The following is an 18840-nucleotide window of genomic DNA, read 5'->3' as shown; positions in this document are numbered from 1 at the left end:
CCAGTGCTCTTGGTGGACTTTATTTATTTATTTATGTTCAGATAGAAAGTGAGAATTAAAGAGGAGGAATGAGAGCCAAAAAAAAATACCATAATGTTTTTCTACCATTCATAAAATGTTTTCTTTGTAGGGTGCTCCTTGTGGTAGCCAGGGTCTCAAACCAGGGCCTCATAAATACATAAAGAATGTATCCTATTTCATGATCTACCTCCTGACCTGCTGAAATACAAGTTTTTTTTTTAAAGTTATATGTAATTAAATACTGGGTAAAGAAGAAATCACAAGGAGAATTTTAATTTTAAAGTCTTTGGAAAAGTGTTGAGATCAAGATAGAGCCTACATTGCAATAGGAAGGACCCAGGTTTGATCCAGACCCCTGCTGCACTAGAGGAAGCTTTGCTGTAGTGGTATCTGGCCCTTCTCTCTCCCTCTAATCGTATGTATCTCTCTCTCTCTCTCTCTCTCTCTCTCTCTGGAAAAGTTGTTCCAGAGTATTGAAGGCAACAAAAGAAACTTTTATTGATAAATCTAAGGGAAGAAGGAAGGTAGGAAGGAAGGAAGGAAGGAAGGAAGGAAGGAAGGAAGGAAGGAAGGAAGGAAGGAAGGATGAATATGAGCGAGCCTAAAGGATAAATTGGAAAATTGCTAAATGGGCCGGTCAGTAGTGCTGTGTGTTAAGTGCACACGGTGTAAAACTCAAGGACTGGCTTAAGGATCCCGGTTCCAGCCTCTGACTCCCCACCTGCAAGAGAATCACTTCACAAGTGATGAAGCAGGTCTTCAGGTGTCTTTCTCTCCTCCTCTCTATATTCCCCTCCTCTCAATTTCTCTCTGTCCTATACAACAACAACAGTAATAACAAGGGCAATAAAATGGAGAAAATGACCTCCAGGAGCAGTGGATTTATAGCGCAGGTGCTGAGCCCTAGCAGTAAGCCTGGTGACAAAAGAACAGGGAGAAGAAAAAAAACTTAACAAACAAAACTCATAAAATGATCTTTAACATATATGAAGAAGAGTATTGTTTGTCCCCATATGGCCTCCATATAGTCTGATTCCTTTTGTTAAAAAATTAATGTAGGGCCATCAAAATAACTCATCTGGATAGCTGTGTCTGTTTTGCCATGCAGACAGTCTGGGTTCAAGCATCCCACACTCCACCTCCCATAACTTAGAGGAAGCCTCAATGCTATCCTTTTCTCCTCTTTCTCTCTCTATGTGTATGTCTTTTTCTATAGTTGGCCTAGAGCAGCAAAAGTCTGGCAAGATATCCCCAAATTAATATAAAACATTGAGAATACAAATGACTTAGAAATAACTCTGTCAGATATCTTAGGCATTAACGACACTAACTCAATTGTTGTCCTGATTATACAACCCCAAAAACGTTGTAAAATGTTTTGAAAGTACAAAAAGTATAAGTAGGAAAACTGAAACCACCCACAGGTATATCACACAAATAGACTAAGTGTCAGTCTTTATGTGTTTGATTTATAATTTGTTGTTCCTCTTTATTATTAATTTGATGTATATACCTATGTTTAATGTAATTGTGATTGCTGTTCCTTGTGTTTCAAAGAGATTTATTAATTTATTTATTTATGTATGTATGCATTTATTCTGGTCGGGGAGGTTGAGTAGGACCAGAATATCTGGGGAATCAAAACTATACCTGATGATTGAGAGCCCAAGATTTTAACTCTTTCTAGTTTTATTTTCTCACATTTCCTTCATATATGACAGCTGTGGTTTGTTTTTGTTTAAACTAAATTTTATTATATGTTTAACATAGATATTATATGCTATATCTGCCCATAGTAGGCCTATAAGAATCATTATTTAAAAAAAAAACTATTTCCAAAACTGCACCAATTTTCCTTTTGGTTTTCATATAAATACCTTATTTTAAAATTACATAATAATTATAATATAATTATAAATTCATATTAATATATTAAATGGTATAGTAGGAAATGTAGATAAAATACCAATATTATGACTTCAAAGATTGTCACAAATTATTTATATTATCACTATAAGTGGTAAAGTATTCTTTATTATAACATATGGTGTTAAAAGATTTTATGAGCAAAGCGCAGGGACTGGCGTAAGGATCCCGGTTTGAGCCCCCGGCTCCCCACCTGCAGGGGAGTCGCTTCACAGGCGGTGAAGCAGGTCTGCGGGTGTCTATCTTTCTCTCCCCTTCTTTGTCTTCCCCTCATCTCTCCATTTCTCTCTGTCCTATCCAGCAACGAATTGCGTCAACAAGGGCAATAATAATAGCTACAACGAAGCTACAACAAGGGCAACAAAAGGGGGGAAAAAAAAGATTTTATGGAAGACTCAAATTGAACCTTCTTTTGCCAAGGTCAAATCTGATTCATAAATATACTAAGCTACCCTGATTTCCCTGGGCAGATGACCTCACCAATGTGTCTTGGAACCCCACCTCTTCAGAGCCCTACCTCACTAGGGAAAGATAGAAACAGGCTGGGAGTAGGGATCGACCTACCAACATCCATGCCAGGTGGAGAAGCAATTATAGAAGCCAGACCTCCCACCTTCTGCACCCCATATAGAATGCTGGTCCGTATTCCCAAAGGGATAAGGAATAGAGAATGTAGGGGCTGGGTGGTGGCACACCTGGTTGAGTTCACATGGTATAGTGTGCAAGGACCCAGGTTGGAGCTCCCAGCTCCCCACCTGCAGGGGGAAACCTTTATGAGTGGTGAAGCAGTACTGCAGGTGTGCAGGTGTCTCTCTACCTCTCTTCCTCCCTATTCCTTCCATCTCAATTTTGGACTGTTTCTCTCCAATTAATAAATAAAGACCAAAAAAAAAAAAAAGCAGAAGAATAGGGAGTCTTCAAATAGAAGGGATGGGGATACAGAACTCTTGTGTTGGGAATTGTGTGGATTGTTCCCCTTCTGTCCTACAATGTTGTTGATCATTATTAAATCACTAATAGATAAAAAAGAGATTTAAAAGAATAGACTAAGAAGTCTCACAGAAACCATTCTAAATGCCCGCTATTTGACTGATAGATTGTAGTTTAATAGATATGGTGGGGCCAGGTGGTGGAGCACCTGGTTAAGTGCACATGTTACAATGCACAAGGATCTGGGGTTGAGCCCCCAGCCCCCATCTGCAGAGGGAAAGCTTTGCAGTTGGTGAAGTAGTGCTGCAGGCATCTCTCACTCTCTGTCTCCCCTTCTCTGTTCATTTCTGGATGTCTCTAAATAAATAAATAAATAAATATCAATTAAAAATAGACATGATGGAGATACTCTCATAATGAATATCCTTGAGAGAGCTAATGATTATAACCAGTTTTTGAGGGAGTCATAACACTGCCCTGCCCCAGAAGAGGACAAGGGACTCAAGCATGAAATCTACTCAGAATTCACCCTTTGGACCAGCAGGCAAATTGCACAAAACGCCTAGTAGAGACTGCGGTACACATGATCAGAGCCCCAAGTCCCCTAACCAGATAGAGCAATGTCTGCTTCCCCAAGGAGACCGTGTCCACTTGTATGAGGATAAAGGTCAGTATCATGACTCTTATTGAAGCTTCTTCTGAGAAGAAATGAGCAAACCAATGGAGATTTGCCTCTGACAAATATTAATCCGAAGGCATTAAGAAACTCTCCAGTCACTTGATTTTCCTCCAGAGCCACAAGTCTGCTGTGGAAGACAGAGAATCTGATGCATCTCTCCCCAGCATCCTGGTGGATAACTATTTACCAGGCATCTGTCACAGATTGCAACATTGGCCAACTGCCCTCATGGAAACACCAAGGGCTAAATGGACATGAGGCCAGAGTCATCATCTGTTCCCTAAGGCTGACTGGACCAGAGCTGACATGACTGTTGACCTTGAATATGTTTGTTCATGTGTTATGTGTGTCCCTGCATATGCTACCTGCAGTGAAATGCTCCATCTGTCACCTCTCATCACTGGTCTTCTCCAAAGCCCTGTGTTTTGTCCTACTGGAGCACACTCCTGCCAGATAAGCTAAGCTTGCTGAGGAGTTCTAAGTTCCCAGACAATTGTGTTTCATTATTTGCAAGTTTCTCAGAAGAATGTTGACATTTCAGTTCCCAGTAGTTTTTCTTTAGGAAACATAGACACATAAATAGCCAGTCCTCCATTGGGGTACCTGCCTAGGATAAGCCAAAGACAAAAAAGTGCAAAATGCCTCTTAACCTTGCAAAAAGACTCCCTTATTTATGGTAGGCTGTATGAGAAGTAGGAAAAATAAGTGTGGGGGGGAGGTATTTCCTTTTGCTGTATTCTGTCTCTGAAAATGGTGCATGTACCTTCTCTGGATAATTTCCTTAGATTGTAATGCCTTGAGGGAGGATTCATATTTTTGTGGGTACAGATGACCAAATACCTGTCTATCAGCCAACACCATCATCTTTACATTTTAATATAGAGTCAACAAAATGCTTGAACATGCTTTATTTCACCTGACCACCACTTAAAGTACATACTACCCTCCCTAGTTTGTAAATATTTCTGGTGTTTATCAAAATTAATAGATTTGCCCCCAGAACATTCATTGATTATAAGTAAGTCCAAAATTCACACCAAGACTTCTAGGTCCCAAATATTGGATAAGAATAGTTTTCTTTAACAATATTCTCTTTTGTGTCTGCATATAGTTGATTTTGGTCTCTAATGAGATGTTTAGTGTCTACATGTCAACTACAATCCAGTAGCCATAAACCTTTGATTTTTCTAGAACAGTTAGCTTTCAGATACCCTGAGCTAATTGATAGTGGCTGAAACTAGGAGATAGGATGAGATCTAAAGACAGTGCCTTGGCATCTAAATACTGAGTCCTAAATATGTCAGCCTGGGGCCAGGCAGTAGCACAGCAGATTAACACATGGCACAAAGGACAAGGATCCCAGTTTGAGCACCCAGCTCTCCACCTGCAGGAACCAAACACACCCATCCAAAAAAAATTTGTGTATACTTATGTTCATAGTAACACAATTTATAATAGTGAAAATCTGAAAGCAATCCAGGTGTCCAACAACAGATGAGTGGTTAAGCAAGTTGTGGTATATATATACACAATGGAATAGTACTCAGCTATTAAAAATGGTGATTTCACCTTCTTCACCACATCTTGAATGGAGCTTGAAGGAATCGTGTTAAGTGATATAAGTTAGAAAGAGAAGATGAATATGGGATGTTCTGACTCATAGTTAGAAGTTGAAAAACAAGACCAGAAGGGAAAACGCTAAGCAGAACTTGGACTGGACTGGGTGTATTGCACCAAAGTAAAAGACTGAGGCTTTTACTTTGGGCAGTGCTCAGATCCTGGAACATGATGGCAGAGGAGGACCTAGAGGGGGTTGAATTGTTATGTGGAAAACTAGGAAATGTTATGCATGTACAAACTATTGTATTGTACTGTGAACTATAAACCATTAATCCCCCAATAAATAATTTTAAAAATTCTCCCATCTAGATGCATGCAGCATATGTGTGGCTGGTATGTGTGTCAATCATGTGACAGAGTGCCTGGCACATGACAGGTTTAATAATATCAGTATTAGTGCTAGAAATAATGACAACTCTTATTTCCAACCTCTCCCTCCCTGCTGCACACGGTACACAGTACAATGTTTTCATTATCTGTTTAAGTCTCCCAATACTCTTAGGATACAGGAAATACAGTTATTCTCACTTTTAAGTTCCCTTTCAGAGTTCAGACTATTAGTGGAGAATCTGTAATATTTTGTGTAGTCTTTAAAAAAATGTCTTTAGTTAGTGCATCTCAAATAAGCCCCTGGAGAAGGTTGCAATAGAAGCAGTTCTAACATTGGAATCCCAAAAGTAACTGTTTTAGCTCCCTCTATGTCTTGCTTGTTCTCTGAGGTTTGGGAAGGTCACTTGACCTTATGTTTCTTCAACTGTAAAAATTAGGGAGATATTCCTTAGGTTCCAAGACTATAGTTTGAGCTAAGTTACATGACATGAAAAATAACTTCTAGGATATCCTAAGGATTTGATAGACATCTCAGCCTAGAATACCAGTTCATATCTAGACACCAGAGGCTACAGCTACAATCTAGGCACCACGTTATACCAGAGCTGAGTGGTTCTCTGATGCTTGTGCGCCCCCCCCCCATTGTCTCCATCCTCTCAATACAAATAAGTGAATCCTTTTTGAAAAAATATATTTAGTAGGCACCTAAAATGTTTGAATTCTTGAATCCCAGGTTTCTGTTAATGACTTCCTAGAAGGTTGCTAATTTTAGGCAGAGAGCCACACAAGGCACCTACTTCTGGGTCTCCTGACTCTCCAACCAGAGCCATCTGCAGGCCTTCCATTAGTTGGACATAATGACACTGAATAATCTGAAGGAGGAGGGACGAGAGCCCGAGGCTTACTGTCAGGTGGCAAGTCTGGCTAGACTTAGTAGTGTAATTTTTCAGAGCCTGACCTAGGGTCCTGTCTCACAGGAGAAACATGTTTGATAACATGTTTAATTTCCCCAAAGATAGCACCAAGCAGATAGTCCTTCATTTTTTTCACTACTTCATATATTATACATAGCCATATTCTACAAACCAATGCTTTTAGAACTGATTGGAACCAGAAAGCAAAGGGTGGTGTTATGTCATCATTACCGCAGGTGCTAGATTACAAAAAAAAAGCCACATCCAATCCCAGTGTTCCTTAAAATCGTCCCTCATAGAATTCATGGCAAATAAAAAAGCAAGTCGCACATTGAGGAATCTAGGAATTTTGGATGGGAGAAGACTAAGTTAAAGAGAGAGGACTTGAAGTCTGGTGGAGGCACACCTGGTTGAGTGCACATATCAGAGTGTGCAAGGACCCAGGTTCAAGCCCTCGATCCCCACCTGCAGGGGACTAGCTTCACAAGTGGTGAAGCAGGGCTGCAGATGTCTCTCTGTCTCTCTCCCTCTCTATCTTCCCCTTCCCTCTAAATTTCTGGCTGTGTCTATCCAATAAATAAAGATAATAAAAATAAATAAATAATGAATTTGAAAAAGAAAGAGAAAGAGGACTTAGCTTTGGGGATGAGTCACAGTCTTAAGATCATATGTTGGTAAGCAGCAGTGCTGAGGGCTGATAGAAGAATGCTGAGTAAAGTTACATGAGAGTTGCTGAAAGAAGAGCAAGAAGACACAAAGTAGAACAATAATAATTACCCTCTGCATGGAGAATCTAGTTGAGATGATTTATAATTTTGGCATTATTTCATAACCAACTTTCTATTCCATCTAGGACATATACCTATCTTTCCAGACACCATTTTTCTCACCTATCAGGTGATAACTTCAGAGGACTTAGCTTTAAGGTTTTCTTTAACTCTAACATCCAGCTCTTTTTTTTTTTTCTTTCTTTCTTTCTTTCTTTCTTTCTTTCTTTCTTTCTTTCTTTCTTTCTTTCTTTCTTTCTTTCTTTCTTTTTTGCCTCCAGGGATATCACCTGGGTTTGGTGCCTGCACTATGAATCCACTGTCCAGGAGGCCATTTATTTCCCTATTTTTGTTGTTCTTGTTGCTGTTATTATTGTTGTTGTTGGATAGGACAGAGAAATCAAGAGAGGAGGGGAAGACAGAGAGGGGGAGAGAAAGATAGACACCTACAGGCCTGCTTCACTGTTTGTGGAGTGACCCCCGTGCAGGTGGGGAGCTAGGGGCTCAAAACAGGATTGTTACCCCAGTCCTTGTGCTTAGAGCTATGTGCGCTTAACCTCACTGCACTACCACCAGGCCCCCGATATCCAGTTCATTTGCGAATGTGTAAGAGACTCTTCAGAATGAATGGGTGATTTGTGGTGGGATGAATTTCCTATTCGGTACCAAAACTGGAACTTGATTATAGACTTTAATGGATAATCATTCATTTCTTAGAAGACATTACTTTTCTAGCATCCTACCAATGTACCAGATACTGTGTTACTAATTTAGAGAGTAATTTTCTCAAGTATTAGAGGAGGATATTTATATGTGATGGAACAGTATCAAGAAGTTAACCAATTTGTCCAAGATCTCAGAGATACAGATATATAGTCTACATACTTGGATTGTATAGGATATTCCAGATATGTAAAAGGATGAGTCAACAGCTAATTAAGAATGCCTTTTATGGGGGCGGAGCCAAGATAACAACTTAGAGGCAGCTGCTGGCTTGAGCTCCGACAACACTGGCTGAATAGGTAGGAACAGAAGGAAAGTGGAAAAAGGGGTCCTAAGTATGACACCAAGGAGGTGACTATACCTCAATCTTGGGTTAGAAGACAGAGGAAAAAGAAAGGAAATCTTATGATATTTCTTAAAGTGCACCCTTCCTCCCACCTCAAAAACCAGACCCCAGGGGCTGGAGAGCTGCTACCAGCAGGCTCCCTGCTGCTCAGCTTTTTTCTTTACCAAGATTCCTGGCTCAACAGGGGTGTCATTCCAATTCTTTTCCTATTTGATTTCCTTCTCTCTCTCTCTCTGTCTCTCTCTCTTTTTTTTTTTTCTAAGTGGAAGGAGCTCTAGTTGAGTAACAAAATATCTAACCTATCAGAGCCTCACCCCTGCCTGGGAAAGACTACCTGGAATTTTTGTTTGTTTGTTTGTTTTTTGCAATTGGTGGTTTTGCTCAGGCTGCCTGAGCTAATCCTGAGCCCGCCAAGCTACAGACTGACTGTTAGGGTTTTGTAATCTATTTTATTTTATTTTATTATTACTATTATATATACACATTATCCTTCTCCCCCCTCCTTCTTCAGACCAAAATTAACTGTTATTATTTTTTTCCACTGTTAGGTGACTGGCTGTCCTGTCTATTGTGAGAAGAACTTGTCTAATTCTACCTCTTCCATCCACTCTCCCCTTTTTTCCTCCTCCTAGCTAATTTAAAAAAAAAAAACTTTCCTTTCACTGCTCTTTTTTTTTTTCTTCTTGTTCTTATCTTCTTCCCTCCTCCTTCTTTTGCTTTCTGAATTCATTGATACTCGCTTATGAATTATTTTGGGGAAGAAATCTGACTCAGAGTGGACTCTCTGTGTGTATCTCTTTTCTCTACTTCCCTTTCTCCTCTTGCTACCCCTAGAATTTACAGTGGACAATAGATCTGCATAATTGTCTATTCTTGCTTTCCTTTTTTCCTTTCTCTTTCTCATTCATTTAGATTTGGTTGCTATTTTTTCTTGGACCTGAGGTGTTGTTTGGCTAACTGGTATTGGTTAAACTGCATCAATCCTTGCTTCAGTTACTATTGTTGTAATTTCTGAGGTTGGTGACTACATTTGTCATAACGGTGCTTAGCATAGCATGGCTTGTACTCAAAACACAACAGCTGAAGAGCAACAGAACAGAAAAATAAAAAACACATCAATAAAAAAAATGGTTAGATCAAGACCAAATAAAACTGCAACCATAATGAATCAAGACAGGATCCCAGAAGAAACTCCAAATCAGTCAGAAGTAACCATAGATAAGAAAAGTATACAAGCAATAATAAACTTAATAATCACAGAACTGAAGACAACTATGGAGGAAAGGGCTATCAGAATTAGGGAAACAACAGATGAGACCCTCAAGGAAAGTACTATCTACCTCGAGGTAATCAGAGAACAGAAAGCTGAAATAGCTGAACTAAAAGGTCAATTAGCAGAACAAGCTAATACTATAACTGAACTGAAGAAAGAAGCTGAGGGAAGGAAAAGCAGGCTAGCAGAAGCAGAAAACAGAATTAGCCATGTTGGTATGTGATGCTGAGGAGTTATTCTGATGCAGTCTCTGCCCCCAGGTTTTACCACGCCCCACGAAATCCTAGCAGTGCTCCCTTCAACCAATCCTGCCCCCACACGTCACCCCTGGTTGTTGCCCAATAAAAGCTCTCTCACCCCCTCCCCCACGCTCTCTGGGCTCTCTCAGCACTCTCTCTCTCTCTCTCTCTCTTGCCCTGTGGTGAGGTAGTGGGGACAGCCATTGTCGGCTGACTCCACGTGGCCTGAGCCACCCCCCCATCCAATAATAAAGATTTGTGTACCCCACTTGCTCCGGACCTCCTCTCTCTCTCTTCTCTGCAGCACAGACTGACAGGTATGCTTCTAATTCTGCTTCTAAAACCCCTTCTGTTTCATTGGTTTAATTCTTCCTGCTTAACACTGTATTCTATTTATATAACCACTGTTAACTAAGCACCACCCTGCCTGCAGGGCATTAGTTTAATCCCCATTGGTTCATGATGTCTTTTTGCTCTGCCCCCTCTCGTAGTCACCCTGATTTTTACCAGTCTCTTTTCGCCCCACCCTCTCTACATCACATCCTGTTTCCACCCTACTTGGTGAGTATATATATAAGGACAGGATTGTGATTTTAGGTAGTTTATATAGCTTAGATTGGGCTGTGTTTCACATGAATAAAGAGATACTGCTGCCCAGCTCAGCCATGAGTCCCTGGTCATCTGTCTCCCGCCCGCAAAGCTAGACCGGCATAGCCAGACAGAGGATGAGCTAGAGAAAACTAAGAAAGAGGTAAAACTGTCCAAAAAGAGATTAAGAGACACTGAAAACAACAACAGAGACATATGGGATGATCTCAAAAGAAGTAACATTCGTATCATTGGCTTACCAGAGGAAGAAAGAGAGGAAGGGGAAGTAAACATTCTAGAGGAAATAATAAAACTTCCCAGACCTAAACAACAGAAAAGACATTAAGATCCAAGAGGCCCAGAGAGTCCCAAACAGAATCAGCCCAGACCTGAAGACACCAAGACACATCATAGTTACAATGAAAAGAAGTAAGGATAAAGAAAGGATCCTACAGGCTACAAGAGAAATACAAAAAGTCACATACAGGGGAAAACCCATAAGATTATCAGCAGACTTCACTCAAACTCTAAAAGAATGCCCTTTATTACAATAAAATATCTAGGAATAAACTTGCAAACAAACTGAAAGACTTGTATGCTGAAAATTATGAGTTCAAGGAAGTAGAAAAAGATATAACACAGTAAAAAAGAATATACCATGTTCATTGATTGGAAGAATTTTTTAAGTTATTTTTATTATTATCTTTATTGGATAGAGACAGCCAGAAATCAAGAGGGAAGGAGGTGATAGAGAGGGAGAGAGACAGAAACACCTGCAACCCTGCCTCACCACTCACAAAGCTTTTCCCCTGCAGGTGGGGGGTGGTTTGAACCTGGGTCCTTGCGCATTTTAATATATGCACTCAACCAGGTGTGCCATCTCTTGGTTCCTGATAGAAAGAATTAATATAATCAAAATGACTATTCTGTCCAGATCCATATTCAAATCCCCATCAAGGTCCCATCAATTTTTTTAAGGGAATAAAACAAAAGCTACAAAAGTTTATTTGGAACCAGGAAATACCCATAATCACCAAAATAATCTTGAGAAAAAAGAGCAGAACTGAAGGCATCACACTCACAGATCTCAAACATTCTATAGGACCATCTTAATAAAAAATGCTTGATACTGGAACAAAAATAAACACACTGACCAGAGTAATAGATTTGAGAGTCCAGAAATTAGCCCACACCACCTTTGGACATCTGATTTTTGAGAACTATTAAATGGAGTAAGGAGAGGCTTTCCATTAAATGATGTTGAGAAAATTGGGTTGAAAAGTGCAGAAAAATTAAACTGAACCACTACTTTTTACCACAAAACTCCAAATGGATCAAGGACTTGGATGTTAGACCAGAAACTGTCAAGTACTTAGAGAAAAATATTGGCGGAATTCTTTTTCATCTACGTTTTATAGGCATCTTCAATGGCTCAAGTTCTTTCGCAAGGAAGACAAAAACAAACAAGCATTAAAACCAACGGGATTACACGAAATTGTAAGACTTCCGCACAGCAAACAAAACCAGAACCCAAACAAGGAGACTCTTTACAGAATGAAAGATCTTTACATGCCATATAAGCCTCATATCCCTACCTGTAGGAGGGAAGGTTCATGAGAGCTGAAACAGGGCTACAAGTGTCTTTCTTTCTCTACCCCCCAATTTCTCTCCGTTCTAGCAAAATAAAAGAAAGAAAAAAATTACCTCCAGAAGCAGAGGAATCATGGAGGCACCAATCCACAGTTATAACCCAGTGGCAATAACAAAATTGCTTAGAAAGAAAGGAAGAAATAAATAAATAAATAAATAAATAAATAAATAAATAAATAAATAAATAAATGTGTTGGAGCCATTCAAAATAGCTCACATAGATAGTATACTGCTTTGCCACATGTACAACCCAGGTTCAAGCCTAGTAAACCCCACACAATGCACTGAAGGTAACTTCAGTGCTATATTCTCTCTCTCTCTCCCTCCCTTACCCCTCCCCCTCACTCCTCCTCCCCCTCCCCCTCTCCCTCTCTTTGTGTGTGTATCTCTGTCTTTATGTGAAAATAAAATATCTCTATGAGTAATAGCATGCATTTGGAAGGGAGGAGAAGGAGAAACACTCTGAATAATTACTACCTTCCTTGGACTATTTTGGGCACCTGTGACAGAACAGGATGTTAGGCTAGCCTTTTGTGAAATTTGCCTTCTGACATGTGTGTTTATGTATGTATACATGTATATATGTATGTGTATATTTATAAATGTATACACATATGTCAAAGATACATGTATATATCTTGATTTACTAAGTGTTTAGTAAATGGAGAAACAGTTACATTGACAAATCAATATATTCCATTAGAGGTATATTCCTCTAAAGCACAGAAGTGATAGGGAAAAGGTTAGTGGAAATTACAAAATATCTTGGAAAAAATTGCTAACTGTACACATAAAACTATTATCATATTTTCTCAAATGAAATTGAGATATGCAGTCTGGCAGTGGTTTTCTTTGTAATCTCTAAAATTGATTCATATGAGAACCTTTTTTTCAGAATATAAAAGTAGAGTCATCTCAGGAAAGTATTCAGTAGCACTGCTTTATTTAATAAAATCAAAGCCTATCAGTACAAAATTTAGAAAATCCATTATATTTATCTTGAGATCTCTAGCTATGAATCATATAACTAGTCACAAAGTAGGCATTGTATAATTTATGATTTCCTCAAATGAATCAATTCTTAGTTATCTAGTTATACAGTGCTAGAGAAACAAAGACAAATGCTACCCTGCAACATCTAGAAGATGCAAGCACACTGAGTAAGGAAATATGGGACACGCACAGGAAAAGGAGTGTTCATGATTGGTGCCATCGGCTCATGGTATCTGACATGCCTTTGGGACCAGAGGGAATTTTCAAATGAGAACACTAAAGTAAAAACCATGTCTCTCTTTCAACAGGGCGTTGTTGCTGGCGCTCGTTCCAAAGGAGAACACAAACAGAAAATCTTTTTAACCATCTCCTTTGGAGGAATCAAAATCTTTGATGAGAAGACAGGGGTAAGTAAAAGAATCACATGTTATTGTGAAATTGAATTCATTGACATATGTGCCCTTAAAAGCCATTACTCTCTGGGCAGGAATATCAAACAAGCATAACAACATTTAAAGCGACTGAGAAACTTGATCAACTGTGATGGTCCATCAAAGGGGGCTGTCTCTGGCATGGCCACAATGTGACTGTACCATGTTTCCGATAGTGTAATTGTGATAAGAGTGTCACACAGAGCCAGTAGTCTAATGGGAGATTGATGAGCTTTGAAGAATGGTGTGTAATGTGACAGTTTAAGTTGAATTTCTTTGTGTTGGCAGCTTTAATGCATACATCCTAGAGGGAGGTACATGCAGGTCTTTTGAGTCAGTCAAAGCATCCAGACTCTTAAGTTTAACCTGTGGCACCTGGCAATTGCTGTACTCAAAAGGAATAAATGGAATTCTCATTCTTTACAACTACTACAAAAATCTGTTGCTACATGGCCAGGAAATGGAAGGGCTGGGATGTTTGCCGAAGCCATGAAAGATGTGGCTTGTGCTTTTATCAACTTCCCAGCAGCAATTAGCTCCTGGATTCATCCCCAGAGTTTGCCCGACATTGACACTGTATGGTCCCATTCATTGATTGTAAGAGAAAAACAGAAAAACATCCTGTGATCTCTTTTTTCAAGAGAGTTCGAGTTGAATGGGCCAGTTTCCCCTTTTATTCACTGAGTGCTTTATAACTTACACAACATCTCCACGTATATCATCATTGTCTGTCAGTCACAAGATCATTTATTTCAAGCAATTTATAAATAACATTCACCTAGTCATTTTCCAACCTTAATAATTTTTCATGGTTATTCCACTTTTGTTCTGACTCCTATTAGGATACTATATAGGGTTGTAAAATAATTATTCATAGTAAATATGTGTTTTCTTGAAGAATAATTACTCCTAAATAGCTAGTAGTTAAATAGATATTTGTAGTTCCATGTACGTAGTAACACCAGCCAGACTTGCCAAGTTTGAAGCAACTGAAGTGCACATCAGTGGATGAATGGAAAAACAAAATGTGACATGCATAGATGGTATTATTATTTAGCAATTGAGAGAAAGTTCTGACAACTGTAGGGTGAATTTTGAAGATATTTTGCAAAGTGAAATTAAGTCAGTTACAGAAAGACAAATTCTGTGGCTCTCAACTTCTTTGAAATGTCTGGGGGTACCAAGGTAGATATGGTGAGTTGTAGAAGCAGATTGACAGTGATTGGTTATTAGGGAAGGAAGTAGCTTTAAATGAGTCTAAAGTTTCAAAAGAAGAAAAACATCCAGGAAATAGTTGGTAGTAAAAATAGCACAGCACCGTGACTGTACTTAATTCCACAGAACTGGGCATGTAAAATTGAAAAAAAAAAAGGTATATTTGATTTTTTTTGTATTTAAAAAAATATTTATAAAATGGAAACACTGACAAGACCATAGGATAAGAAGGGTACAGTTCCCACCACCAGAACTTCTTATTCTTTAACCCTCTGGGAGTACGGGACCCAGGTCACTATGGAGTACAGAAGGTGGAAGGTGGAAGGCTTCTGTGCTTGCTTCGCAGCTGAACATGGGTGTTGACAGGTTGATCCATACTCCCAACGGTCTCTCTCTTTCCCTAGTGGGGCAGGGTCTGGGGAAGCAGAAGCAGGGCTCCAGGACACATTGGTGGGGCCCTCTGCTCAGGGAAGTCCGGTTGGCATGATGGTGGAACCTGGTGGCTGAAAAACATTTGATTTTTTTAACCACAATAAAAATGACTAGTAATAACAATGCATTTCTTGAGTACTATTATATATTAGATGCAGTAATCACTTTACCTATATTACCCTGTTTCATCCCATACCAGTTCTAGAAGCTGTAATAACTGGTGCCCTATCAAGTGTTTATTATGTGGCCAGATATTTTTTGGTAAGGATTTTAGGACTACTAGCTCATTCCCCACACACACAACCCTCTGGGACAGAGAATAGTATTTTCTCCATTTTGTATGTGAAGACATTAAGGATAATTCTCTATATTTCACATTTGAATGGCACCCTGTGGTAAATGTCCTTCACCTTTTATTTCACTAAGCATAATCACCTCCATTTCAGTCCACTTTTTTTTTCAAATGATACAACCTCATTTTCTTTTGACTGCAGAGTAGTATTCCATTGACTATATATCCAGTAACTTCCCTATCTAGACATGTGTGGATGGACATTTAAGTGTCTTCCATATTTTGGATATTATATGTATTATAGCTATGAACATAGGGGTGCATATCTTTTCAAAATAGTGTTTTCGTGTCTTCTGTGTATATACCTAAGAGTGGTATTGCTAGAGCATGTGTTTAAGAACTCTCCAAAATTTTCCATACAGGCTGTAACAGATTGTATTCCCATCAACAACTTATCAGTTTTTTTCCTTCACATCCTAATCAACATGTTTGATTTCCTAGTTGTTGTCATAGGCCAGTCATACAAGTGTGAGTTGGCATTTCATTGTAATCTTAATTGCATTTCCCTAATGATGAGTAAAGTGGAACATTTTTAAATATGTCCATGGGCCAGTTGATTATCTCACTTAGAATTTCTCCTCACTTAACAAAAGTATACTTTCTGAAATCATGATTCTCCTTTTCCTGGTATTACTATGGTTTGAAGTACCATACTCACTTTTGAGCAGCACATTATAAAACACATGTAGACATATCAGAGAATATCCTGGTAAGAGAGTTTGGGGAAGTTGGGGAATTGAAACTATGCTGAGTCAATACATCTCAATACAAATGTGAACTTTATGGGATCCTAAGTAACATCCAAAAATGAGAGAATTTGTGGTTTATAGAATTGTTAAGAAATTATTACTGAAAAGGGGCAGCTATGCATAAATGTGGACAGATAGTTGTAGAGATGATGGTGGGCCCATGTCTACAACTTTAGGGGAACTGCGGTGGATTGCATTGGGGAGACTGAAGATTCAGAATTGTGATGGTGGGAATGGTATGAATTCAAACCCCTATTGACACAGAATTATATAATACTAAAAATAAATAAATACATAAAATAGAAAAAAGAAATTATTATTGTTCTCTTTATATTCCCTGTGGGAGCCAAGTAATGTAAGTCAACCTTAACTGAGAGATACTTTTAAAGTTAATTTTATACTCCAATATGTCTTCATCTCTAATCTCATCCCAATTCTATGTCTGTTCCTTACCGTGATAAATGGCATTAGCAAAGGGACAGATGTGAGGCAGAATAGCAGATGCTTTGAAGAAATGGCAAGGTAGTTCACCTGAACAATATGCCCTCTCTGCTATGCATACCACTCAATTTCAAGCTCTGCCACCATTGTCTCTTGCTTTGTTCAGGAAAAAAGAAAGAAAGAGAGAAAGAAAGGAAGGAAGAAAGAGTGAAATGTTTAAAGTATTAAAGCCCTGGTCAATAAAGGAAGAGTAGGAAGAACAAGATAAGGAAGAGAGAATAGGGAAGAGGAAGAGGAGGAGGAGAAAGAGGAGGAGAAGGAAAGATAATTTCACTTGTCTGGGGCCTATGTGTTGTGGTTTGTTACTCTGTCATTTACCCCCCCTCCCCATGTGGCTGCATCTAGATAATTAAAATATGAGTTAGTTTATTTTCATTACATTTGTTTCAACTCTTTGAGGATAAACCAGCCTCAAAGAAATATACCACCAAGCCTTATAAAGTTAATTTTGGTTCTTTAGCAAAACACACACACACACACACACACACACACACACACACACACACACACAGAACAAGACAGTAAAGTCACTATTTTAGACAAATCAGTTGACTTTAAGGAAAAGAAAACATAACCCTAGTGAAAAATGAGGAAGGCAAAGTTCAATGTTTTCCTGTTGTATTCAGTCTCCTCCAGTGATGTTTGATTTGCATGAAGCCTTCTGCAACTTTAACTTCTTAATATACCTCAGTGAAACCCTGGGGAATTCTGGTGGAAGGAATTGAACATGTTTATACCTAAAGTAGAGATGACAGGAGACAAGGCACCGCATATTAATAGTTCAACTCTCCAAAGAGTTGTATACTACAAGAAATTGACTTGTTCTGAGTGACCTCAAGAAATGGAATTAAGACAAGGTGGTGGGAGTTTCTAAGGGATGGTTTTGGTTTTTCTGTAAGAATAAAAAAAAAAAATTTCTATCACTTAAAGCTACTCAACAGTTCTGGACCATGTTCTGTGCAAGTGAGTTTACTGTCACTGGAAATACTTAAGTAACAATCATTGGATGGGAAAATTGTAGAAAGCAGTCAAGTGAAGGATGAGATGTTGAACAAAGTCACATCCAAGTTGATTTTGGAAACCAATTTTAAGATTCTGCTTTTCCTTTAAAGTCATCCCTATTGGTGTGATTTATCTTCAGATAAATGGAGTTTTTTCAGAATGTACACTGAGAATGGGAACAGTTTACTGAACCTTTGTCATTGCCCAGCAGGAGACAAGCTGTATTGTGCTGGATAAGTGTCTAAGTGAATTATTTTCTTCCACATATCAAAGAAATGGAAAGTGTGATCTCTGTTATTTGGAGTGACAAACCTTAGTTGTTTATCTTGTCTGAAGTATTCCTGCTCAAGCTTGACTGCACTTTTTTTTTCAAACCAAGAAAAGAAACATTTGCAGAACGTGACAATAGCTAGAATTTTTAAATCTGAAAGCTGTCAAAAATGTTTTGATCCCAATTAAGGAGACCCTTTGCAGCAATTTACACCTTGTCTTAAATTTCAAAGAGCTCTTAATACCAAGCCTTCTGTAAGTTAAATTTGTTTTATTGTTTGCATGTTGCATGGACTAAATCAATACTGAAAACTGTTCATATGTTCAGTTACCTAAGCATTGTGAATATGTCAAAGGAATCAATGAGAATACTGAAAATGTCACATAGAAACTTATTGTTACTATTAATAAAAATGGAAGCAGTAGCATGTGAGGAGTAGAAATGGTTTTTATATCAGTATGTTACTAGATCCTCAAATTAGACTAGTGAATATCAGGGCAAACGTGAGGTTCTCTTCACTGTGTAGATAAAGAACCTGAGAGCATCCCTGACTTGACTGTGTAGTCAGAATAAACCTTATAACAAGTCCTGTGTCTCTTTTTTCTGCTTCCAGGTTTATCGCTGGGGCTCAGTGCTGGCACTATGAATCCACTGCTCCTGGTGGCCATTTTTTCCATTTTATTGGATAGGACAGAGAGAAATTGAGAGAGGAGCGGGAGGTAGAGAGGGAGAGAGAAAGATAGACATCTGCAGACCTACTTCACTGCAGACCCACTTTCCCAAAGACAGCATGTTTTAGATGTGCTTTCACATAATGGTAAGGAAGCACTTTGAAGTCGCCTCTGTAGGTGGGGAGCTGGGGGTTCGAATCTGGATCCTTGCACACGT

At 38.8% G+C, this 18840-nt stretch overlaps 1 protein-coding gene across 7 annotated transcripts in view; it reads left to right on the top strand.

The window, feature by feature from the left end:
* DAB1 (DAB adaptor protein 1) overlaps positions 1 to 18840 on the top strand; it is a 1538943-nt gene that overhangs the window by 1363101 nt on the left and 157002 nt on the right. For all 7 annotated transcript variants that reach the window (XM_060206276.1, XM_060206275.1, XM_060206272.1 and 4 more), the window contains one exon: positions 13308 to 13406. In XM_060206276.1, coding sequence (XP_060062259.1) covers positions 13308 to 13406 — 99 coding nt within the window. The remainder of the gene's footprint in view (positions 1 to 13307; positions 13407 to 18840) is intronic.

Source organism: Erinaceus europaeus, chromosome 13 (assembly GCF_950295315.1).
Source record: "Erinaceus europaeus chromosome 13, mEriEur2.1, whole genome shotgun sequence".
NCBI lineage: Eukaryota > Metazoa > Chordata > Mammalia > Eulipotyphla > Erinaceidae > Erinaceus > Erinaceus europaeus.
The sequence above is the reverse complement of the archived record's forward strand: the minus strand, read 5'-3'. Positions and strand labels throughout refer to the sequence as shown.